We start from the raw sequence: 26,936 nt of genomic DNA, 5'->3' as shown, positions 1-26,936 counted from the left end.
GAAAGACCACTGGAGTGAGAGAGTGTGCTCTGTGTTAAGAGCTTCAAATGGCCCTTGGATCCAGGTGAGGTCTTTTTGCCTGGCATTAAGCAGGAAGTTCAAGGTAAAGCACCAGGGGGCTCGGGGCACTGGATTAAAAACAGGAAAGGGGCGGAAAAGACTTACTATTTTCTGAGTATCAATATCCACCCTCAGGGCTCTCTTACAAGGGCAAGCAGCAAGTTCATGCATCATCTTAATGGCCTGGCCAAGATGACTATAAACATCTAAGGGTTGCATTTTACTCGAGGCTACTATTAACTTGACAAGAGACACCGGAGAAAGCAGAACACAATGAAAATCAGTTCCTGCCATGAATGGGGGCAGTGGCAAGGTGCAGGAAGGCTGTATGAAATCTGTTTACACGCTCAATGATGAGGTGCATGCACTTCCGCCCACAAACCCTTCCAAAGCACGATGCTGGGCTGCCCAGCTCCACTTAATACATTTCATTTTGTCCCTGTGTACGGATGTGGCTTCTGTGTGGAACCTTTTGTCTTGAGAACAGGCCAGCGCACTCCCACAAACATAAAGGTATACAAACATGGCAGGGTCTAATCTTGCCTGATCTACCTGGGTTAGAAACTGGATCAGTCTTATGGCCTAGTGCCACGTTGAATGATTTGCCTTGAACTTTAGAAGGGGTTGCCCTTTCTGGGGTAAATGTAGACATAGCTGGAAGAATCACTTTACAAGAGATACAAACTTGTTAGCCCTCTATGTGTCTTGTCGTAAAGAATAAGCCACTGAAAGCTGCGGAAGCTGCCCTGCAGCTTTTCCCCGCCAAAGCTGAGTTTAATTCAGAACTCAAAGCACTCACTCTCAGAGAAAGCAAAACTGGGCTTCCCTTCCAGCATCTTTCTACATTATTGTCACACCTCCCACGTTAGACCCTGTCATGGAGGAAATAAAAGGACACAGGCTCGTTCCTCCATTGCAGCTCCTCCAGAAGACTAGAAGGTGATGCAACAACTCATCAGTCGAATCCAGTGACTTATAACCAATGGTGACAAGCAGGAACTACACTTCTTACAAACAGGAAGTGCTCCGAATGCGATCAAACGCATCACAGTGGAGGGTCTATGTTCTCCCCACTTGATTCATGATCACTCATCCTCCTCACCTGTCTCCCTCCTCCAGATTATCATATTAAGTGAAGTCAGAGAAAGACAAATACCCAATGATATCACTTATATGCGGAATCTACAAAAATGTTATTTACAAAACAGAAACACACTCACAGCCATAGAAAACAAACTTATGGTTACCAAAAAGGACAGCAGGGGGGAGGGGGGAGAGATAAATCAGGAGCTTGGGATTAACATATACATATTACTATATGTAAAATAAAGAGGGAAGAGCTATGGGGATATATGTATATGTATAGCTGATTCACTTTGTTATAAAGCAGAAACTAACACACCATTGTAAAGCAATTATACTCCAATAAAGATGTTAAAAAAATAAATAAAAAATAGACAACAAGGACCTACTGTATAGTACAGGGAACTATATTCAATACCTTATAATAACCTATATGGGAAAAGAATCCAAAAAAGCATAGATATATGTATGTGTAACTGAATCACTTTGCTGTACACCTGAAACTAACACAACATTGTAAATTAACTATACTTCAATTAAAAAAAAAAGGTAAGGGACTTCCTGGCAGTCCAGTGGTTAAGACTCCATGCTTCCGATGCAGGGGGCATGGGTTCAATCCCTGGTCAGGGAACTAAGATCCCATATGCCGTGCAGCACAGCCAAAAATTTAAAAAAAAAAAAAAAAAAAAGTAAAAAAAATTTCATGAACACCACATTTGGGTTGACCCTCTCCAATTCCCTCCTTCCCCTCAATACACACTCACTCTCCAGTGTCTGGCTAGCTGATCTGCTGCCCAGGGGTAGACCTGAATTGCCATCAAGGCTGCAGACAAACTAGGTTCTACCAGAAATCCAGGTCCATGGGCCAAACAGGCAGGCAAGACAAAAGGACTAGAACATGTGGAAAACAGCAAAGCGGGAGGTCACGACTGGTGGCCTACAGGCTGGATGCAGTCAAGAGGACATGTTTTGTTTGGCCCATACAATGTTCAGAGAATATTTTAATTAGCTGCCAATGCCATGAGATTTCACATAAAAATGTGGATTTTTGGCTTTTGTTGAAAAATAGGAAGTCTGGCAAACTGGCCCTCACTCCCATCTGGCAACAGGTGACCGCTGCTGGGCATGGGCTGCCTTCTGTGGAATAGGCTGGAATCCTCCATTTTTCCACAGTCTCCACTGCTTCCTACTGTCCCACACCCAGCCCCCTTCACCCATTTACAACACCTGCCTTGCCCCACTCCTGTAGACTGTGAGGTGTGCGCCTGCAGAATCCCAGTGAAGTGCTATGAGGCCAACTTACACCTTCTGGAAGCCTAGAAAGTGAAGTGCTCAGGGTAGAGGTGCTGGTGAGCCCTGCTCAGATGGCTTGCACCTTTCAGGCTGCTCCAGCCTACTTCCGGCTGCCAGGGTCTGCATCTCTGTGCCTGAGAACATCGTTCCAGAACCGTGTAGATGGCTCTGGCCATGCACGTTATAAGACATTAGTACTGGCGAATGAACACCCCGAGAAGGTCTCAACCACTGACTCTTTGGGAGGGGGTGTAAATCCCCAGCTCCCTCACCCCTGAAGCTTGTGTTCTGTCCTGTTTCCCGAGTTGCCCTGCAGGATGAAGCCCCATCACCCACTGTGGTACCTGGTGTAAATGTACCCTCTTCATTAGCTGCCTTCACCTGCCTGTATCACTTCACTTCCTTACCAGTGTTTCCTGCACCTCTCAAATAAATGAATTGACCTCAATTCCTTGTTTCAAGGTCAGCATCTGGGAGACCCAAATCAAGAGTGCACGCTGTGGAGAAAAGACTAGGTCAGGAGCCTGCCCTTCCTCTCTCTTCTTTCCCAGCGTGGGCTTCCCTAACTCCAAGGCAAACTGCTGCGTCCCCTTTGTACCCAAAAGTCAGCTGGGAGCTCTCCTGCACCTGCTTGAAGCTTACAATGTCCGTGTTCCACGTGTGCACGGCAGTCAATATCATAAAGATGTACTCATGAACCCAGCCTCTTTTTTTGAGTTTCTCTCGCTCATGTGAGTTATTCATGAGTGCAAGAGTCCTACCTGACAAGCTACTTCAGCACAGAACAGCAGGCATCAGCATTCCTAAAATGTCCTGTCATCACCCTGCCACTAGGAATGGTACTGGTCCTTTGTCCCTCATGGGCAACCTTTTTCCATCTCGCTGGATTCCTTTTGTCCCTCCTCCTTTGCTCTCCTCTGCCATCTCACCCTTACTCCAGCCCAGCTCTGGACTTCACCTCCCAAATAAATTCGCCCACCTCACCCACCGACCCCAGGTCTGCAATGTTGGCACCGGCTGACACCAACTCTTCAGACGCCCATCCATCTACCCCTAGCATCCGTCTAGGGATTCTGTCCAACCCAAGACTAGCTGTCACAGTAGCGACTTGCTTCACCTTCAAAGCAACTTCTCAGCACCTCTGTAGAGCAGCTGGCATCTTGTACTTTAAATGCTGCCTGATATGTCTTTCACCCTATTAGGCTCTGAGCTCCCTGGGAGCTAGGACCAGCGCTTACTCCTCCTTGTGTCTCCTAGCAGCCGGTACAGTCCCTGGCACTTAGCGGATACTTAATCACTGCTGTCCAAACAACTCCATTCCTGTTCCACGGATGCAAGAAGAGCTAAGTCCCTTTGTGCCAAGTAGCACCAAGGCAAGAAATGACAACTCAACTTTATCTTGATTCCAGTGCCACATAGCTGTAATGACTCCAGAGGGCACCGTTCATGTATTCTGCGGAACTGTACCCTGAGGTGTTGCTCACGTAGAGCCCAAGGTGAACGTGACCCTAAAGTTGTATGATGCAGTGGTATTCCAAACCATGTTTTCTCCATTCTTATTCTCTCTTTTAGCTTTATGTAGGTGAGAGAAAAGTCATCCCTGTGCAGCCCACATTCTTATAAGCAGCCTTCCCTTAAAGGAAGAACAAATCCACGAAAGAAGCCTCGCATGAGATAGAAAAATCCATCTCAAGTGATATTTTTTTGTTCAGTCTCAGAAACTGATACATCACTAATTGTGTGATGACAGAGAAGACTGGAGACCTTGTAGTCAGGGCCTGGGCGCTGAGTTGCTTTGTGACTCTGGACAAGAGGGACAGCTAGTCTTCCACCCATCCACCCAACTATCCATCTACCCACATCACCTGTGCAGCCATGCGAGGGGCCTGCATGGGTGACCCCTGAACTGAGATGTGAGGTCAGAGCAGTTCATTAAACAAACTGGGGCTGGGGTATTCCTGGGTAAAGGCAGCTTCAGTAATAAAGTATGAATGGATTCAAGCATGTATGTGGGGGATGGTGAACAATGAGGCCAGGGAGGAAGGGAGGCAGGAAGGATCAGGCTGGGAAGGGCCTCTCATGAACAGCTGAGGAGCCTGAGCTCCATCCTGAAGAATGTGAAGCAGGAGGAGTGACAAGATTAAGTTTCTTCTCAAATTTTTATGGTAAAACAGATTATAGGCTTATTTTTATTAATCTTTAAAATTATATATTTACTGAGGCAATAATTTTTTTACATTTGCTTAATATTTTCAATATTTGTAAAAATTGTTTTTGCTTACTTTTTTTATTTGGCTTTAATACACTTTTTATTCAACAATACGCTGTATCTATAACTGTTTCTCAGAAAGAGTTTCACGGCTATTCAAGCTTTCATGACTTTTGTGGCAGATGCTGCCAGTGCCTTGCTCGTGTTCCCTGTAAACACCCGTAGGGCTGGTCACTTGAGGCCAGTCCCCTTCCAGGCCCAAAGCTCCCCCAACTCTCTGCCTGAGTTGTTTCCTGGCCCCAGGAAGTATGGCCCACAGCCAGGGAAGGCTGCAAAGGCTAGACAGTTAATGCCTTTGGAGTGATTCTCCATGGATGAGCAGCAGGAGTTGGTAGATAAACCCTCCAGCAGCTTCCTTACCCTACAGAGCAGTGAGTCTGAGGGGTGACTCTGTCTCTCAGAGGGTCTGCAGCAGGATGGAGCCCGAACTGCCCACAGCACCACCTGCCCCTCCGTGCACACTCTCCTGTCTCTCGTCACTCACCACTCCCACACCGTGCCCCACCCCCACCCCCGGAGACAACTCTCTAAACTACCTACACCACCACCAGTGTGTCTGGGTCTGCTTTGGGGGGAATCCAAAACAGGAGAGTTAGTAGACTTTACAAATTCTTATATATTCAAGGATATCTTTATTTTGCCTTTACCATGGAGGGCAAGTTGGTTGGGTATAGAATTCTTATTTCACCATGGAACAATAATTTCTAATTATTGCTATTAATGTTACAGAAATCTGTAGAAAATGGCTTCCTTTGTTTTCTGTTAGGTACGAGTAGTATCATTTTTATACCTGTAAAATTAGAAATGTCATGAGGTTATGTGTAAACATTAAACTGTTCTTAACACTTTTGCCTAATGTCTGCAGCACCCATTCAAGAAAACGGAGATCCTTCTTTGCTGTCTACTCATGTCTTCTATTCCAGTGATTCTGGAACTGTTTCTATTTGCTGATTCTCCAGCCTCCACCTTCCATACCTAGTCTTCACTGCCATCCTTCTCCACTGCTCTGTTCTTTTTCTCTGAATTCTCAGAGACCTCCTCAAATACACCCTCTGCAACAATGAATCAACTTCCCGTACTGCCAATTCTGCTCTCTCCTGATCATAACACATATTTTTTTTCTTTTTGGCCATGCTGTGCAGCATGCAAGATCTTAGTTCCCCAACCAGGGATCTAACACAGGCCCCCTGCAGTGGAAGCATGGAGTCTTAAGCACTGGACCGCCAGGGAAGTCCCCATAACACATATTTTGATTCTGTCATTACCTTCTTGGTTTCATTATAATATTTCCTTATCCCACTCAAAACCTTTATTTTTGCTTCTCTCTCAGCCCATTCCCTTTTCTTCTCAGTCTGTTGTTCTACCATCTGATCATTTGCTGCGTTCATTTTTTTCTTGAATTTTACTAAAAACAAAAGCAGACGCTCAGTAAAATTTACTTTTGTTTTCTATTAATAGTCTTTTAAAAGGTATGCCTTCCCTCTGTATCTGGAGGTATACTTTTCTTACTTAATGTGCTAGAACCTTTTGGTAGGGCCCATGTTGGTTCTGGTAGGTGGATCATGGTGGGTGGGCCCTCTCCTGTCTCCCTCATTACCCACCTGCATGCCGTTAAAATCTTGCTCTGAGCTGAGTGATGCCATTTATATTCCCCAGTTGCTTAACTTTGCAGCTGTGGTTGTAGTCACAGGAAGGGAATTTTTTTTCTCTATTATTCCTTCTCCTGCTACACTGAGGGCCATCTCACCCATCTGCTTTTCTAGCCAGTCCTGCCTCTGCAGCAGCTACATGATATAATGTCTCTGTGCCCTGCCACCTTTACTGGACTAATGCCCACCACATCCTGAAGAGCCCGATACCCTGTCAACTTTCTGCCAAATTGAAACCTAGTGTCCCCTGTGCCAAAGGTTTTAAAGGTTGCTGGGACTCAATGCCAAAGAGATAAAAATGTGCTCTCATTGGCCCCATGATCAGTTACAGTAGCTAGTGACACACCTGTGTCCTTCTCACATGCGTCGTCCTTGACTGACCAGAGTCCCCTTGTCCAGGATGTCAGGGAGGCTACTCACCACCCCCCCCAGTGGTCAGTGATGATGACAGGGTGGAAATGGTGCTCCCCTTCCACTTCAAGGGGGGACAGTTCTGCTGAGTGATTTATGCTCTAGGGCATTCCCCCACCTCTTTCCACCCCACAACCCAGACCAAGGCTGGATTTTACACCCTTACTCAGCCCTTTCTGCCCCAACCTGCTTCCCTCACTTCTTTTCTCCTGAGAACATTCCTCCAATAAATCAGGTGCACCTGGATCACATGCAGTAAGGAGAGAATGGGAAAATGTATGTAAAACCTGTGGTGTATAACACATGGTCAATAAATGCTACTTCCCATTACCCAAATAATTATGATTAAGGATATAACCATTTGCTCATACTAATCTCTGTAGAAGATATTCATCATAATATTATTTAAAAGAGAATAAAATTGGAAATAATCTAAATATCCAATAGTAGGAATTCATAGGCAATCCATACTATATCCTATGATAGAATATTATACAGTCTCCAAGCCAAAAAGAAAAACATGGTGAAGGGAAGTAAAGCAAGATGCAGGAGGCTACTTAGTTTATAAATTATACCACCAAAACCTAGGTACTAACAGAGTGGGGCAAGCTCTGAGCTTCCTAGCAGGCAACAGAAACAACGAAGCTCAGTTGGTTATAAGGATGACTGTGTCCACAGATATGAACAAGCCAAAATGCTCTGGAAAAGCACAGCTATTCCTAATTCTGAGACAAAGAGGAAGTTCTCCCATGGGTCCTGAGTGACAGGAATACATTCAATGTGATGACCCAGTCACCAGTCACACCCTCTTAGTTACCATAAAGGTGAGTTCCACAGGTCTGGTCCCTGAGTGAACCCCCCTCCCCCCATCCACCCTCTTATGCCCCACAAGAAGACCCATCACAGACATGACATTCTGTAAAAGAGATTCGGTGCACAGCCAGGTAATAGAACCCTGAAGATTCTTGGCTCTCTCTGGACTGGGCTTAAAATCAGGGACAATTTTGGGGGTGTAGAAGTGGCTGGAAAGCATGCCCTTCTTGCATTCAATGCCTCTGTGGTCTCCCCTACCCTGTAGCTCCAGAAGCTACAGAGCATCAGAGATTCTAACATGACTGCTTGGGATGTTCTTGAAGTGCCTTTCAGGATGTCTCCATATGCCCCAGCTGCCCCCTAAGCCAGGCAGGGTTGGCACAGTCCTGTCCAAACAACTGAGCCTAGCAGGACCTGTGCCTGGACAGAGGCTGCCCACCGCCCGAAGGCACACCAAGCGCTCACCTGTGGGCAGGGCCAAGGTTTCCCTTGGAAAGTGATTCCGGCTCCATTTTTACACAGACATCAAGGTGCTGCAGTTCAAATTTGTGAACACTTTGAAAAGCTGCAAAACTTCCCATCGGAACAGCTGCCCACAGTCAGACAACCACCAGGTAGAAGTCGGTCTATCCGAGTCCACTCATTCCTCCTGCCACCTACGTTTGAGACCCATTACACTTTCTTCCCCAAAGTGGTTCACTGAGGGGGATTATGGGACTAGAGAGAATCCCAGCTCCTTTTTCCTTTCTGAGTCATGCTATTTAAACGTCAATCGTGCAAATAAATTAAATCGCTCTTTAAAACTCACTCAATTCATGGAAATAATTTAATTTCCTCAATTCACTAAAATATCTCAGGACTAAATCAATATGCCAAAGCAGAGGCAGATGTTCATGATCCTCGAATGGAAAACATCAAGGGCACCATTGGTGATAACGTGCATGATAAGCAGTGATCTGTTCTCATTTCTTATCTGGTTTTTCACAACAACTACAGACCTACAGTGGGAATATTCTAGAACATGCATGTGCCGGAGATGATGACTGTATCATCTCAGAGAAGGGGCCAGACATAAAACTGTGCAGAGAGGGTTTCACAAGAGAGAAGGGATGGGAAACTGTGTGAGATATGGATACGGCTCTGATGCATCGTGGGCATTTACGGTTTCTTTGGCTTTTACCAACGATGCTTTCTAAGTTCAGGAGGAAAAAATTATAATTCCAAGCGATCCTCCACATAAAGGAATAACCTCTGCAGAATCACTGCATATTCCAAGGTACGATGAAAGTCAGCAAATGCACTAGATGTGGGTCCTTCTTACCTTCTGCCACATGTTGATGAAGAAGAGCTCCCGGGAAACATTGAAGGACACGTTGGCATCATAGGCATCGTCCCCGAGGTTGGAGATGGAGATGTTTAGGGAGATATTCTTCACAGCCCCCATAGCTAGATACGGGGTTCTGTCATCAACACTGCAAGGAAATATGAACAGCAATAAGTGTTCTGAAGCTTTCACTGATATAACATGAGGCTTCAGGGGATAGCTGAGAGTGGGGGCGGAAACTCTACTGGGATCAGAACTACAAGTCCCAGGAAGTCCAGTAATTAGCCATGCGTCCCGGGGCACTCAGTCAGCCCCCATGGGCCTCAGCTTCGTCATCTAAGCACGGGGAGTTCTATGGTCCTGTGTTGCCTAACTCACTAAGCTGTCCTGTGGCTCATGTGAAATCTAGTGCATCCAACTTGGAAAATTATAAGACATTTAATAACCTATACATGGAATTTGGTCATACAGTAATTTATTCAAATATTTCTGAGCACCTACTACATGCCAATCACTACTCTATGTGCTAGAGAAAGCAGTGAACAAAAGAGAGCTCTTGCTTTCCTGTAGCTTCAAGGAGACAAAAAACACATACATAAAGAAGCAAACATACAGGTCAGATTGTGATAAGAGCAACGGAGAAAACTTACAAAAGGTAAGAAGGATAGAGGACACCAGATTTGGAGGGAGAGTAGGGTGCAATTTTAAATAGGCCGATCAGGGAAGCTTCACTGATGAGGTGACCTCTCAGTAGAAATTGGAAGAAAGAAAGAGAGCAAGATACCCAGATATCTGAGAACTAGCAAAGGAAAAGTTGTGTCTGGTGTATTCAAGGGCAGCAAGGAGACCCGTGTGGCTGGAGAGGAGTAAGGGGCAGAGTGGGAGGAAATGGGCTTCGAGGTGAAGGGAGTAGGGGTGGGCAGACCACGCATTGTGGGCCATCCCTAGGCCCATGGTTTGCCTCTGAGACAGGAGCTCCTGCAGGCCTCTGAGCAGGGCATGGTGTGACCTGACTTCAATGGTTAAAGGCTCACTGGATGTGATGTGAACTGTCTGGAGTGAGTGGTTGGTGGGGGGGAAGGAGAGAGCTTGGTTTGAAGGTACTTGTAATAATTCAGGTGTAAGAAGATGGCAGCCCAGACCACAATGTAGAAGCTGAGGTCATATTCTGGATGTCTCAAAGGTTGTGCCAACAGATTTTGCTTATGGATTGGATGAAGGGAAGAGGGGTCACTTATTGAGATGGGAAAGACCATGGGTATAGCAGGTCAGCAGAGAAAATCCAAATGCCTATTGGATTTTCAAGAAGAGATGCTGAGATAGTTGGATGTAAGGGTCTAGAGTGGAAGGAGGGGTCAGGGTTGGAGGTATGCATTTGGGTGGACTAGAAATGATCACTAGGGAATGCATGTAACTAGAGAAGGGGGTCTCATGTTTAGGAGCTAAAGATGACAAGGAGCCAGCAAAGGAGACTGAAAAAGAGTGGCTAAGGAGATGGGAGGAAAACCAAGAGAGACAGTCTCCAAGCAGCCACATGCTTCAAGAAAGGAGTAATCGGTTTCGTCAAATGTGGTAATCTAACATGAGGAATTAGAACTGGCCACTGGAATTAGCCATCTGGAGGCCATTGGTGATCTTGATAAGAACTGCTGAAGTGCAGTGACAGGGATGATCGGAGTTGGTCTGAGAGAGGTAGGAGGAGAAGAAATGGAAACAATAAGCACAGCTGACTCTTTGGAGAAATTTTTCTATAAAGCTGACTCTTTGGAGGAATTTTTCTATAAAGGAAAGCAGAGAAATAGGATTGACAGCTGGTGGGGGAAGTGGGCTCAAGGGAATTGTTTTTTTCTTTTCAGATGGGAATTATCATGGCATATTTACATGATCACAGGAAGGATCTACTAGACGGGACAATTAATAAAGACATGACAGGGCACAGCTGCTGGATGGCCTGGTGAACAAACGGAGGGGCAGGCCTCAGCTGGTACGAAGTGAGAAAGTGGAGCGCATGGCCCAGATGCATCAGTAGAAGGGTGGCAGGAACAAATGAAAGTTCCCCTGTGATTGCTTCCACTTTGCAGTGAAATAGAAGCAGCGTCAAAGACTGGGAAGGGAGAGGGGGAGAGGGGAATATTTGAAGGGTGAGGAGATGGAGGGAAATGGCAGCCCAGGAGAGCGGGGGAGTGAATGGACCATCAACGGCATGAGGATGATGGTGGTGAGGATGATGACAAGGATGAAGATGCATGTGAGGCTGATGATTATTAGAGAATGTGAGTTTTGGACAAAATAAATTCACATTGGAGGCCGATCTTTGACTGGCCAGCCAGTTAGTGGCAGATGTCATCAAGCATATGAGGGTTTGAGTAACGGACAGTTCTTACTTTTGGCCACTCAGCATCCTGACACGTTTTTGTTTGGGGGGAATCTCAAGAGAGGTGGAAGAACTATCAGCAGAAAAGGGGCAGACCCTCCCTCTGCCCTTCTCTTGGTCATTCAAGTGTGGGCACTTAACTAAGTGCAGTCACGTGATCTAAGGGTGGTCAAGTGGCCTCAGTGTGGGGGGTGGATGCTGCCAACTGGGGCCACGAATTTTGAGGGCTGCCCAATGACACCAGGGCCCTCTGAGATCATCTGAGGTGGTTGCAGAGGAGTTGACAGCCCAGGGTTGGCATCCTGGGCTAAGCCTTGCCTCTCCCTCCTGCCTAGGCTCTGAACCAACCCATATCCTTCCAATAAATTCCTTTTCCACTTAAATTAACAAGCACATGTTTATTGTTGTTTGCAACCATTAATACAGCATGAAAGAGAAGAGAACTCTCCAAAATCTCAGTAGGCTATAAAACTTTGAAATATGCATTTTTTGGGGGGAGGGGATCATCATTACCCATCCATGAAGAGAGGACCTCACTTTCCTGCATGACTGGCACGTCAACAAGAATAACGTGCAATGAGAGATCTGATGGCCTTGGTTTTGGAAGCAAGAGCTCTGAGGATCCAAACAAGATGTGAAAAATTAACTTGGAGAAAAGTTTCAAATTCTTGAATGGCCTCCAGTAAATGAAGACCCTGACCTCAACCTATTATTGTGGCAATTATTTATTATTGTTGGCCATTTTCATTTTAAACAATTGATGGGTTATTTCTGTCCTCCTGTTTGCTTTTTTAAGATTAAAGAAGTAATTCTCAGGCCTTGAAGAGTTATGAGAGAGCATTAGCCTTGCGTTATCTCAAGAAGGAATTGCCTAAGCACCCACAAGTAGCCTCAGAAAGTATCCATAGTTTCCAAATGAAATATTAAGCAGAGAGACAAGACAGAAAAGCCCAGGACCATGGGGCAGGGGCTGCCTGCTCACTCCAGTTTTGTCATTCATGTGATCAGCCTCCTTCCCTTGTGTGTAAACGGCAAGGGATCAGGCCAGGGATGTCTAATCTTCTGCCAGCCCCTAAAGCCTCTGTCACTTAATCAGGCAGCAAGGTCATTCCCAGGTTTTCAAAGTCAAGTAAGGCAAACATGGCTCTATGATTAAGGGAAGCCAGGGACCTCCCAGGGCTGAAAGCAAACTCAGACGTTTTAACAAAAGAAGGCTCAAAGCTGTTTTCACTCTTTCTTCACATCTGAAAGTCCACGTACAAAACAGTAGATCTCTGCTTCCAAAGCTATTCTTAGAAATGCAATGCAATGTAGTTTGCCTGGTGCTGGGTACTTGCAAACAAGTTGTCCTGAAACCTTCAACAGCATGACAGCATGAAAAGTTCCTGATGTCAGCTGTATTTTTACAGATGAGGAAATCGAGATGCAGGGAGATAAGGTGGTCAAGTTGCTGAGCTTAGAACTCAGTGCCTCCTGTGCCTTCAAAGCCCGTCCCTCTCCACCGTTGCCTGCGTTCTCCAGCCCCTCACCTGTCACACCCTTAGGATGCCCTTTCTGGTCTCCCGTCTGGGTGAAATAAATCTCCCTATTATGAGCTTCTTCAGCCGCAGGGCTCCACCAGCCCTTCATGGCATTTCCCAAGGTTGTCATGACATATTTATGTGGCTGTTTGATTAAGGATGATCTCTCTCCCCACTAGGATCTAGGCACCAGGGGGCAGGGACTTCTGTCTGGTTTTGCTCATCATTGAACCCTCAGGGATAGAATGGTGCCTGGCACACAGTAGGTGCTCAACAAACCCTTGCTGAATGAATGAATGGCATGCATGACCTCCCCACAACAGATCATGAGTTCAATCTTTACATTTACAGGTGAAGATGCCGAGCCCCCCACAGGGGAGTCCACTCTGATCAAGGTCACCAGGCCATGGAGGTGCTATGCTGGAGCTGGTGCCAAACTTCCTTCATCATGAAGGCTGTCTGAGCTACAACTCTTATATAATCTCCAGCTCAGCCAGGAAGGGCTTTGGCAAGAAATGTCATTTAATGACATCTGAAAAAAAACAGGATTCCGTGAAGACCAACGTCTCGGACGGGACTGCTAAAAGAGTAAAACAATGAGGCACAGTGTTTTTGTGCTAAACATTCCACGGGTGCTTTCTGATTTACTGAAGAACAATCTTTCTAATTTTCAAGGCATTTTAGTCTCTGAGAAATTTTCCCATTAATTCTAATTTGATTCTGCAGTCTCTTAAGTGGGTCAGATTTCTATGTACACCAATGACTCTGGTGTACTTTTATATGAAAGGCATGATTAGTCACTAACATAGGGTACAAACTGTACAGTTTCTATAAAGTTTATCTTACAGCACACATACAGCCTGCTGAAACATCTTGCTCATGTTTTATCAAAAATAATAAATATAACTGTTCTAATACATCTTACAGCAGCTGTTTGTGAACATGCTGGGTTTATATTGAAGTTTAGTGCCAATTCATTCAATACTCCAAATGTCAGATGCTGCTACGGGCATCTTAGTGGTCGTGTGGTACCTGAGGATCACTGTAGAAACTGTACTTTGACCTCACTCATTACTGTACATTAAAAACACATACCATTCAAAGTTCCTTATTGGGTAAATGCAATACATTTCCATACCAAATCATCCTATGCTGAACCATTAAAGGTCACTAAAGCAAATTCTTTTCTACCATCACAGAAACAGTTTTATGCAGATAATTCTTTGGTGAAGATACTAAGGAAAGAAACTAAAGCAGCTAAATTGGTGTTTAATAATTTTCTATTAGATCATTTTAGACCTTCCTTAAGTCTTAAAGATATAAACAATGACCTTATTTAAATAACTTGTGGTTATAATCTATCTTTTATAGAATATAATACTTTTATTTTCTTTTGCTGCTAGTTTAAATTTAGCCTGAGTAAAGGATGCTAAGACAGGGGTTAAGTCAAGCACATTCTAGTCAACTGTATTTGAGTTCACAAAACTTCCTGTTATACTGTCATTAAGACTGACATTATATTTATGAACCACAACTATATTTGATAATGACAACTAGGGTAATACTACAGGGCAGCCAAATCCACCTACTCTTTCCTTTCCTGCCTTCCTCCTTCCATCCTCCCTCCCTTCCTCTTTCTAATCATTTATCCATCCATCACTTTTTAAAACTACCTTCTCAATTTAGGCACCAAGGATACAGGTTCCAGCCCTCAAGGAATTCACAGTCTAGTGGAGGAAACAAACATGTGCGACATAAGTTAATGTCAATATGTGCTACCTGCCGACCCTTAGGGATAAGCAAACATCCTTATGAGACCCTTACGAGACCCTGTATGCGATGAGAGGACAAAGAAGGGATTCTGCAGGGACAGTGGGGTTAGGGGAGGGCCATCGGGGATATTACGCAAAGTATTATCAAGGAAGTGAACCATGAATCCTACAATTAATGGAATGATAGCCCTGTCAACAAAAATTTGGCTAAGACCGATTGTCCACACCCACACCCACACACACTGGTTTCTCCATTCATGGAAATCATATTAAAAAGGACACTGTGAAGCAGAACATGTTCTCCCATAGGAGAAATGTCAAAATCGGGGGCCACATTCCTGAGTAAGGATTCAGCATCCAACAAATCACAGATATCCTCAACAATGTGCCATAAAAGCAGTGACATAAATTATAGCCACTGTAATTTAAAATCATAAACAATTCCTAGTCTTAAAAATGAGCAGACATCATAAAATCAGAAATGGAACTTGACAGCTGGATGGGGACTCATTTGAGTCATCATTTTGCAGATAAAGGCCAGAATTAACCACTTCCCTGAGGCCACACAGAAGATAGTGGCAGAGCCAGGCAGCCCTCCTAACTCCTGGGCCAGCGATTCTCCCTGTGTGGCATTGCTCCTAAAGTACATAAAAATACAACTAAACGGTATAAAAGTTACATAACACTTATTCGGGTATAGGATGAGAAATGAAATCGTAGTTGCCTTCTTACCATTTAGAATATTTAGAATACTGGGTGCTGTCATCTCTTTACAAAAGCTATTGTGAGTGCTTATTTTTCCTCTTGACAATTTTCCTTGAAATTGGTGGAGGCATTCAGGATGACTCCAGATGCCTTCAGCAGCTATGTTGGACAATCTCCCTCTTGGCACTTTGTTGACAACTATCATAGCTTTTCAACTTTTAGTGCTTAAAATTACAAACATGAAAAAGCCCACATAAAACCACAGTTGTTCATCGGATGTCTTCCTATGAGGAATATGAGCACAAGGCACCAAATAAATTATTATGTGAAGGAGATGCACCATGAAGCTGATAAGACAAGTCACGCCAAAAGAACAGGTGCAGTGTAAGAGGCAAGAGAAATCCAGAGCAAAGAAATCACTGTAGACTGATGTTGCTGTAAGAAGTTCCCTGAGAGATGTAGAAAATGAGCAAATTTTAAAGGATGAGGAGCAAATGGGGGGACAGACAAATAGGAAGGACATTCCAGGCAGAGAAAAAAGTAAACAAAAGATAAAGGGATGGAAGTGACTCAGAAATAACATGGAAAGAGGCAGGAAAAGGACATTCTTAGCAATAAGATGGGTAGGACAATGCTGATAGAATGTGTAGGCTGTGTCCAGATTCCCATGGACCTTGAATGTCAGAGTGCTGAGTTTATCCTCTAGGCCAGTAAACTTAACAGTTATCTTGAGTCACCAATGCCAGGTGTGTTGCAAATAATTTGTTAATAAATAACAAGGCACCAAAGTGAAGGTATTGCAAAACGTAGTAGGCTATGTATGGGTGGTTCTGCTCCTGTCCCTGGGCGTCTTATCTCTACAGCCTCCAAGGCTGCAATTCCATCTGCCAGCATCCCCATCTTTTGCCGGAGGACCTTTTGCTACAGGCCAGCTAAATGCCTAAGAATTAAGCCCCTGACATTCCCTGTAGCAGCCCTCAAACAATGACTGATGAGAATTGGTGTATAATTACCCCAGCTCTCTCATCTACTAAGTGAGACAACATAGTATGTTCTAGACCTGTGCTGTCAGATATGGTAGCCACTGGTCACATGTGCCTTTTGAGCACTGGAAATGCGGCAGGTCTGAATTAGTGTAAAATACACACCAGATTTCGAGGACTTAGTGCAATAAAACAAAAAAGGATTTAAAAATCTCAATCAGGGCTTCCCTGGTGGCGCAGTGGTTGAGAGTCCGCCTGCCAATGCAGGGGACACGGGTTCGTGCCCTGGTCCGGGAAGATCCCACATGCTGCGGAGCGGCTAGGCCCGTGAGCCACGGCCGCTGAGCCTGTGCGTCTGGAGCCTGTGCTCCGCAACAGGAGACGCCACAACAGTGAGAAGCCCGCGTACCGCAAAAAAAAAAGAAAAAAACTCAATCACTGCTTTAGTATTAATTACATGTTTAAATGATTTTTGATACACTAAATAAAATTTGTCACACCAGTTCCACTTTAATTTTTCAATGTGGCTACCAGAAAGTTTAAAAAGTTTAAAGCCTATTGGTCAGCACTGTTCTAGATTCTCAGCAAATTCTATGTATTGTACTTTTAACATATAATATGGTTGTCTGTAATTAAGTTTCAATGGCACAGATTTGCTCATGTTACTTGCAAAATAGAGGTCTAGGGAAAATAAACTGGGGTAAAAATAAAATTGAGTATTTAAAGACATAAAATTGATAATATTTAGCTCCTGAAACTCACTTGCTTATAAAATGCTGTAATGAATATTGTAAAAATTAAAAAAAAAGGTGTCCCACATATGTACTTTTCTGCCCCAGAAGATAATTTTGACTTTTACCAAAATGTGATGCCCCAAGTTGTACACTGGGCAGGGGAACCTCATTGGTTACATGTGATGTGGTGCAAAAAGGAGGTAAACCACACAGATCTAGGCCATAAGGAATGTCCTGAGTTGTCGCATCTGTGCAATGAAGGAAGAATTTATGTGCCAACTCCAGTCACTGGTTGAGGGATGATGTGGGAAAGGGAGAGCATCTATTCCCAGCACCTCTGGCCTGCTACCTGACTGCTATCCGGTGGGTAGAGTAGGCAGAGAGATGCAGTTCTGGGAGCCGGACGCCAGGCCAGCACATAACGGTAAAGGGATTTGACAGTGTTGACAGTGCCTGTGGTGGGGCCCTATGCCAGCTTTATGACCTGGTGAATAAGGCCTGTTTCTGGCAGGTCAGATCAGCTAATCCTGTTATCTCTGACCATCTGAAAGGGGCTCCAGGCCTTCGAGAAACCCCACTCCACCCCTTCGAGAAACCCCACTCCACCCCTTGTGATCCACATCCTGTTCACTTTCCTTCTCATGCCACCGTCACAAGGATCCACCCCAGGTGCCATAGTCTCCGTTTCTTCCCATGGTTCCAGGAAACATAGGTATGGGTGACTGAACACACCCCTAACCCAGGGCTGACCGCCAGTGGGTTGCACCAGGGGCACTGTTCTGGTTGTCTATGCCTGGTGACTGCTTCTAAAAGGTAGGTATGCCTGCTGTGCAGGTTGTTAACTATTTTTAATATTGTCCCTGCCCTAAACCAGTGCACCTTAAGGTAAGTCACATAGCACACCACCCTTGCTGAATCTGAGGAGTATATATTTCTGAGCTTCCCCAGTGCAATTCACTTTGGGGAGAATGACTAGGGACCAATTAGAGAAGACACAAATGGCAGCAAGCACAAATTTCTGAACCCATTTTTGCAAGGCAGGCACTCTATAAGGGGCTGTCCTTGGCTTCGCAACCCAGGAGGGCAGCTGTCAATACCTCCAAGGCGCAAGTGTTGACACCACTTTGTCCTAGAATGTCATTACAGTGATTGGTCTTCAGCCTCTGTTCACCTCTACAGGATGAGAGTTTTTACAGTCAAGCCTACGGCTGCATCTGAGAGTTGCTTCAAAGCCCCTGAGATTCTTCATTACAGAAGCACTTGCATTCAAAGAGCCAGACTGGAGGCCTCGCCTCTGTGACCCAGGCAACTCCTTAGCAATCTATACAAAACTGTATAAACCCATTCTCAAAATCCCAACATTTTTATGTCTCCAAAGGAAAAAGCTGCCAACATCAGCCTTTAGAGGTAAGAAGCCACTGGGAATGCCTTCACCATATTCTGTACACATAGAATATTATGAAGGCTAAGCCATGTCCTGGGGAGTAAATGATAAAAACATCTCCGAGTCAGACGTGGAGTGATACACACAGTTTTATAAGATCAAAGTTTAGAGACTCATGGTCTTTTAAAGCTGAAAAGGACTTCAGAATTGATTATAGAGCAATCTCCTCCCTATTTTGCAATGACATTGAGTACCAAGTGATGTAAGTGACTTAGGAACTTATTGGGTAATTAGTGGTAGTACCAGTTTACCTAATGGAAGTGCCAGGATTCAAACACACTGTATCAGTCAGGGTGCAGCTAGCAAAACAGAGTCCATGCCAGGTAGTTCACTGGAAGAGATTAAAACGGGGAACTAGGAACAAAGGTGCCAGAAAAGCCAAAAGAGAAAACAAGGGGAGATGAGGAAAACCAGAGATTAGAAGTAACTATTATCCATGAAGCTGGAGGGACTGAGGGAGGAGGTTGTGACCAGAGCTGGGACTGCCAAGAAGAGGCTGAGACCACAGAGGGGATGTAGCTATTACCAGAGATGCTGCATGAAGTGGGTGAGGTTGGGAGAAATACCTTGACCCTTCTTCTCCCTCCCTTCAGCCTCTCAACGGTGCTCTCATTGGCCAAACTTAACAGGAAGTCTGTTTGGCAAAGGAGCCTGGGAAATGTAGTTTTTCAGAGTCAGGCTCCTATGAACAGAGCAAAGAAAGGTGGGGAACAGATAAATGCGCTATGTTTTTAGATTCTTAGTCCCTTACTCTCAGCTTGCAATAAGTTAGGGAAGCCATCCTTTCCCCAATTTTCATGCGATGGAACTCTGGACAAGGAAACCTTGAGTTCCAGCAAGGGACTACAAAGGATTCAGTCCCCACGGAATGTTCCAGTGTAAGCTCCAAAGTTCCTCCTTCCTACAGGGATGGGAATTGTTTTTGTATTGCTGGCTCATTTTAGTTAGTTTTACTTTGTTAGTTAGTTACTTTAATAGTTTTACTGCCTATTCTTATAGAACTCACTGAAACATCAAAGTATATAGAATCCAAATACCAATTTTCACTGCCATGAAAAGTCATTAAAGTTTCCTGATTTTGAAGGTTCTAGCTATTATGGCAAACATTTAGGAATTTATTTTATTAACTAAGACCACCAAAAAAGATATCACTTTTTTTTTTTGGTAAAAACATATTTTTTGGTCAAAAGAATCACCAAGAAATGCCCAAAAAAGATATTGTACCTAAAATGTACCCTTTTAAGAAATCAAATCTAATCTTGTTTTATATTTTAATATACTCTAGAATGGTAGGAGCTGTTACTTTTGCCCAACTATTCATCTTGTCCTGTGGTTATCGTACAGCTGGCCCCACAAAAGCCCAGGCCAGGGGAAACTTCCTGTGGTTTACAGCCTCACCCCACAATCATCTGATCTAACCCATTTGATGATCCTCATACCGACCAGCTCAGGATCCCCTTATTTTATAACCTGCAACCTATTCTGCTTTGTTCAAAACTCAGTGCCACGTCAGGGACCCACCTGCTTCTCAGGTGTGCCCAACGCACATAGCTCTGTCAGCACTCAGCTTCTCCTCCTGACTTTGGTTTCCCTGGATACACACCCCAGTCACCTGGCTGGACTGCAGCTGAATCCCTGGGTCACTTACACAGGTTGTCCCAGACTCCCACCACCATCTATCTGGGCATTTGTCTACTTTCAAATACACTTAAAAAAAATCTAAACAGCAACAATCTACATTAATTACTTTCTGCTTTTGTTTTAAATCTATAATTTTAAGGAGCTTTAGTATTCATATTGTTTATATCCTCAAAAACTGCATAAACCAATAATACTCTGTTAAACAGAATATGCTATCTGTACGGGTGTAGGTTTCAACCTCCTCCAACAGTGGGCTATTATACATAGAGTTTGAGATGTGCTTCACATCTTGCCATGCTTTATAAATCCCTTCTAATCATGCAAAACAGACCCACATGGCTATTAACTCCAGACAGAGATCACGGGGCACCTCTGTAAGGCATGTCAACTAAAGTTTACAGAGGGTCAGGGAAATGATTCCTGGGAGTGAATTTCTGCTTTGAAAACCACTTATGTGAAATCAGAAATACCTCTATCTCCCTCATACGTAGCCCCTTTGGATGGTTTTATGCTCATAAAGTAAGAGAAAAGTATTTACTAAGGTGATCTGAACTAAAATAGTGGTTTCCTTAGTAACATTCAGATCGTTCATGTAAATATGTGTTACTTAAAAAAAAAAAAAATGTCTATATATCCTCACTGATTTTGCTAGCATCAATGTGGCCCCAGCTCTGGCTCATTTAATAACTCATTTAGTTATAGAATCAGTATTTGCTTCAAAGGCTACCTTCTTTCTAACAAGGCAGACATGAGAAGCCCGAGGGCCCTCCCTGCCCCTCCAAGAAGCTTAGGCTCCCTCCTCCTGCCCCATCTGCTTAACTGTGAAAAGAACTGCTGGTTTCCAGCGAACAGAGGAATTCAAATCCTCATCAGCCTCGACTTGAGGAGTAGTTTCCGGAATCACTAAATCTTACAACATCTGGAACAAATCAGGTTCACCAACTATAACAACTGGATTAAAGACAAAGAGTACTTTGGGGGGCAGAGGAATTCCCCAAATTTGCGGGCTGCCCAGAGGTCTGATGCCATGACGGGGATGGTGTGCAGCAATGGATGACCTGACCAGCAGCGGCCCAGTGCCACCCTGCACCACACACACCGCCCGTTAAACTCAGCCAACATGCATTTAAAATGCAAGAAGTGAACCTGCACTTCATGACGCAGGCCAGACAACTCAAGAGAGCCCAAGTCGGCAGGGCCACTGTGGTCCCTCCACAAATAACTCTGTCATGGCCATCATTTTTCCCTGTTTCTAGCTCAAGAACCAAATGGGGAATGTAAATGGTCACAGACAATAAAGCGTATTGAAATTACAAGCCTCCCTGATTTGGAAACTTCTTCCTGTGAGGTGAGCAGTCATAGGGGCCAGAGGAAAGTGGCTCTTCCCACCTGGGTCCCCAAAGGTAGAAACAAGAATAGACACTCCAGATGCAGCACTTCAAACAACCACATATGTGCCCATTTGTGCACAAAGTGGCTACCACATTCACCACGATACCCAGTTTCTCTGCTTTGGGCCTGAAGCGTTGGTTTTCTTGAGCTCATCAAAGCTGTGATAGACAGTTACCCGTGTCTTTAACAAACCCAAACAAGGAATGAATGTTTACTTCATCACCAGTGTATCATAGACGCTGGGAGCTACAGGGTCCGGGAACTACTTCCTCCAGCGGCTTCTAGGTTTGATCCCACGTTAAAAAAAGAGAAAAATGTGTAATAATATGACACAGGCCTTATAATAAAGTCTCAGTTCTGGATATTATAATAAAAATCTTTTGTCTATTCCGGTAAGCAGAGCAAAAGGTTTGTTTCTCCAACATGTATCTTTTCCCCAAATCAGGGAAAACTTCTAGAACAGGGGTTTTTAACCTGTTTTTGTCACCAGATACTCTTGGAAGTCTAGTGAAGTGAATGGACCCCTTTTCAAAATGTTTTTAAATGCATAAAATGAAAAATAGAGTTATAAAAAACCCAGCTATACAGTGATAATTATGTTTAAAAATATGTGGTTTATGAATATGGGTTTTTAAAATAACATTGAATAATAAGGTTTGGCGGTAGATCACATAGCTACCATAACTTTGAAGTAGAGATGAATGTGAATGATATTTTGAAATATGTGCAACATTGTAACTTGATGTGAAAATATCAGTGATTTCTATGTGTGACAGTCACAGGTCCTGCTAATGTTACTGTTTCGTCGTCTACATTGACAATTGACTACGATGCTAAATTTTACTTTGAAGTTAGTGAAAATAAAGCTGTGATTGTTTTCCTATCTAAATTCACAGACCCCATGAATTCAAAGTGCAGACCACCAAGAGGATATGAACCCATATCCTCAGGTTAGGAACCTGTGTCCTATGGCAAGTGAGAGGGAGGGACTAACCCAGTGCTGATGAGTCACCAATGATGATGAGAGGCCAGGTAAAGGGAGGGATGGACAGCATGCTTAGCCTCCGACATCAGGAGGAAAAGGAAGATGTGCATTTCTGAAAGGTGTAGAATAAGAGATTTGTAACTGCTGTTGGTTTCCTTCATCTCAATCCTACTCTTCCAGGTCTAACCATGAGCCATCTTTAAAATCGACGAACCTGGGGAAGCTGGACAGAGAAGTGCGTAAATGAGAATTTTCTCCTCCTTGGCTCAGGAGGTTAAATGAATCGTGTTCTTCCACACAAAGAACAATTTTCTTCCAGAAAAAAAATATGAAAACTTGGGATTTCCCTGGTGGTGCAGTGGTTAAGAATCTGCCTGCCAATGCAGGGGACGCGGGTTCGATCCCTGGTCTGGGAAGATCCCACATGCCGTGGAGCAACTAAGCTCCTGTGCCACAACCACTGAGCCTGTGCTCTAGAGCCTGTGAGCCACAACTACTGAGCGCGTGTGCCACAACTACTGAAGCCCACATGCCTAGAGCCCGTGCTCAACAAGAGAAGCCACCTCAATGAGAAGCCTGCACACTGCAACGAGAAGAGTAGCCCCCGCTCGCCTCAACTAGAGAAAGCCCACGTGCAGCAATGAAGACCCAACGCAGCCATAAATAAATAAATTTTAAAATATATGAAAACTTAAAAAATGTCTTTTTTTTCCCTTGAAGAAACACAATTGTGGACTGAAACAATGGCATTCACCTCCTGTTCAAATCTCATTATCACAGTAAACATTCTCAAAAAAGAGCCAGCGCTCCTGGCCAGGAAGGCTGCTCACTTCACCTGAGCAGCACGTGACTTTTATGCCCTGAGGACTGTATCTGCTCTGGCTCCCACAGGGAGGACATTTTGCAATGAAAGCTGTATCTCACAGGGGGCCCCTCTCCTTTTATCCCTGCGTCTGGATAGTCCTCTTTAAAAACAAAGTCCTGGGGGAAGAAGCAACCAGAAGTATTCCTAAAAGACACAAAGTCCCACTCACCCCCTGAAGGGACCTCCTACTCATCACTCCACAGTCCTGGTTTTTAAAAATCCAAAAACCCTCCAATTCCAAGAGGGCAGATAAAAGCCCACTGGCAACTGTTTTCCCCCACTCATATCTGATAAATACGTTGAATTTGGTTTCCTTTTGAAACTCACGGTTCTGAAAAAGATTCAGACTTCCTGGCCAGGAGATCTGAGAAGGAACAGATTGTGAGGTGTGAGCTCTCCAGCATCTCAGGTGGGGTTCCCTGGCAGCAAGGAAGGATTCGGGTGGTTGTGAGGGATGCCACGGGAAGCAGGACTGGAGTGGGGAAGAGTCTATGCAAGTAAGACCAAGGTGGTCTTGGGTACAGTCTAGCCTTGGCCTGATTCACAGGGGGCTCTGGAGCACAAAACACAGCATAGAGTTACTGGCACTTGAGGCAAGAGGCTGGCTTTTTGTACCTTAAATCAGCAGTCATTGGAGAGGGCTGCCCAGGATGGGTGTAACCTCTCAGGCAAGGCGACTTCCATGAGGCAAGGGCCCTTCTCAAGATAAGAGGAAGGGCAGCTGTGAGCCTTGGCAGGGGACACTTAATGGCAGCTGGGAACGGGGCACCTGTACCATAAAATGATCTGGGCGCGGCACCAACAGCCTCCACCCAGCCTCATCATTTTTGGATCAAGATCACCTGGAATGGAGTCAGGGAGGAAGCCTCATAAAATCTAGAAGTTCTTTACCTAGTACCTTCCCTCTCATGGCAATTGCAGTGAGGTGATTTTTGGGCAGCTCATGTTCTACCTAAGCCTGTCACCTTGGCCCTGGGAGGAGGGGCAGTGACCTCTGGGGAGAAAGCCAAAGTGGTCTTTGGTTTTCCACCTACCAAGAGAAGCAGGGCCACTTTCTGATTTGCCTGAGGTTATATCAGGTGGCTGTAAACAAATTTGGGAGAGATGCTAATAAGAGGGCATGTCCAAGAAAAATATGTTTGGGGGAAGATTTACTTCAGAAAACAAAACAACTGTGCATCTTTGGAATTTGGCTTTTCTTCCAGTAAGTCTGCCCCAGGATGGGTGCGTCTAGCATTTGTGGCAAGAGACCAACACCACAGTCACACAGAATAAACTGCAAAAATCTTAGCAAAAAAAACCAAAACAAAAAAACCCCAACAGCATGTGGCTCCGTTTGCTCTTGATCTGAGAGAAGTGAAGGATTCATTTGCTACATTCTTTTGGTAAATCCTTTTCTTAGGTTGAATGTCCAGTGAGAAGGAAAACGATAGCCATATCATTTTGGCCCTGCTGGAAAGATGCTTACGCATAAAACCTCTGATGGTTGGATCTATTTGGAAGCCAAGGAAAATATTAGCAAATACTATTTTCTTAGGTACACCTGTGAGGTAGATCCAGCCTTCCTGGGTGGCTGGGGAGGGAGCTGTGAGCATGGTCCCAGCCTCTTCTATGGTTGCCATGGTTACCCCTCAGCTCTGTCTTCAAGGCTCCTCTACAGATTCCCCATCCTCTTACCATCCAGATGGAAAATCTTGGTTAGTGTCTGCTCAGCAGGGGGAGGGCTGTCCCTGATACCCAATATTCATTGGGATGGATCTCTGCTGCTCATGTGTGGTAGGGCCTCACACCAAGGCTGGTCCACCCTTTAGAAAACTACAAATCAGATCCTCCTAGAGATAGGAAGGTATTCCCCAAAGTCATTCCAACTAGTTAGCAGCGCGTCAGAGTGGGAGCAAGAAACAGGCTATTTAAAGACAGAGGCCACAGGTCTAATGGCTAGAACACTGGACTTGGCCTCAGGAACCTCCCAGCAGGTTTTCTTTCCTGCCACTGCTACTGAGCTTTCTTTCTGACCTCAGAAAAGTGACTCAAATCCCTGCCTATCAGCTTCTTGTTCTGCATCTGAAATGCTATGCTATCCATGAGAACCACCAACCATGAAGAAGCTTCGAGCTGGGCTTCTTTCCACCCCGCCTGAGTTACTGTGTAGGACAGTGGAGTCGCTGTCTGTGCTCCTCCTGGGGCTGGGCTGGAGCCAGGGCTGCAAAGCAACACAGCTGCTTGGCCCAGCTCCACCCAGGTCCCTCCTGGGATGATGGAGCGGGCAGAGGCCTGATCCTCTCTGCCTGAGATGTGCCGTGGACACTTCCCTCACCTGCCATTGCTGCTATCCTCAGGAAAACAGGAACAAAGCTCCCAGCCCTGTACCTGGCTCATGGGTTTTTACTACAGCCAAATGCCCTTCAGCAGGTGGGTGATACACAGTGCCGCTCGGGAGAGAAGGGGAAACAGAGTAAGTTGCAGACACATGCAAGAGGAAATCAAGTTACCACAGTAATGGAGAATGTTAGGGGTTTGGAAATGCGGAAAGAAAGCATTCCCCACAAGTTAGTGGAAAGAAGCCTGGGTGTCAAAAGGTAGTATGACACTTCTGCTGGAAATTCCAGAATGAATGCATCAACTGAGATTCTTTGAGAAAGTGGGTGTAGAAGACGTCGTCCACGCCCTTGCCACCCGCCTCAGACTGTTTCAAATGATCTTGCTGACATCCAGCTGCCAGTGTCTGAATCTCTGTAGCTGAGGACCTTTCTTCAGAACCAGACCCGGCTGCTGTCTGTCACAGGCTGGAAGGGCACACCCAAACCCAGAGTAGTGCTCAACCAATGACTCTCCATAGCTGGTGTACAAGCACCCCAGCCCCTTCACCCCTCAGAGGCAATAATTTTAAGCTGTGTGCTTCCCACCATTCCCTAGTGTTTCCCTGCAGGATGAAGATCCAGAATCCCCTGCAGGATGAAGATCCAGAATCCCCTGCAGCAGCGGGGTATGATGGGCTGATTGGTAGCCTTTCTCTATTCACATCCTTTGTCTTATGACACATAGCTCCTCCCAGCGGTAAGCACAGTTTATTTCCCCATCCCTTGAATCTGGCTGGCCCTGTGACTTTGCTTTGGCTAACAGAATGTGGCAAAAAGTGAAAACAGACCAGTTCTATAACAGGTCTCATGAGGCCTTGTGCACTGTGTTCTAGATTTTGGACACCCAAACAGAGACACCTAGCCAACGTGAAGTTGGCTGCAGGTCCATGAAGGAGCCCAGGAGACCAGAAGACCCAAACAGATGAGCCACAGAATCTGGAGCTGAATAAATGGTGGGTTTTCTGAGGCATGAAGTTTGGGGTGATTTGTTACATAGCAATAACTAACTGATACACAGGTGTATGGTGCACCCTATTGGCAGGCTTCCCTGTAAACTTCTTTACTCCTCTACCTTTGTTCCCTGCACTCTCAAATTTACTCTCAAATCCTTGTCTCAAGGTATGCTTTGGAGAGGACTCAAACTCAGACAGGGGGGGCCTCTTCCCTTGTGCTTCCGGGGAACTCCCTCATGTTCCCATGATTATAGTAACCACAGTGAATTATAATTACTGTTTTCATGTGTGTTTCCCCTTCTAGAC

General features: G+C 44.9%; 1 protein-coding gene across 2 annotated transcripts in view; it reads right to left on the bottom strand.

The window, feature by feature from the left end:
- ITGA9 (integrin subunit alpha 9) overlaps positions 1-26,936 on the bottom strand; it is a 351,949-nt gene that overhangs the window by 123,197 nt on the left and 201,816 nt on the right. For both annotated transcript variants that reach the window (XM_067753774.1, XM_067753773.1), the window contains exon 18: positions 8,900-9,050. In XM_067753774.1, the coding sequence (XP_067609875.1) occupies positions 8,900-9,050 (151 nt within the window). The remainder of the gene's footprint in view (positions 1-8,899; positions 9,051-26,936) is intronic.

Source organism: Pseudorca crassidens, chromosome 10, assembly GCF_039906515.1.
Source record: "Pseudorca crassidens isolate mPseCra1 chromosome 10, mPseCra1.hap1, whole genome shotgun sequence".
NCBI lineage: Eukaryota > Metazoa > Chordata > Mammalia > Artiodactyla > Delphinidae > Pseudorca > Pseudorca crassidens.
This window is presented reverse-complemented; position numbering and strand designations above follow the sequence as displayed.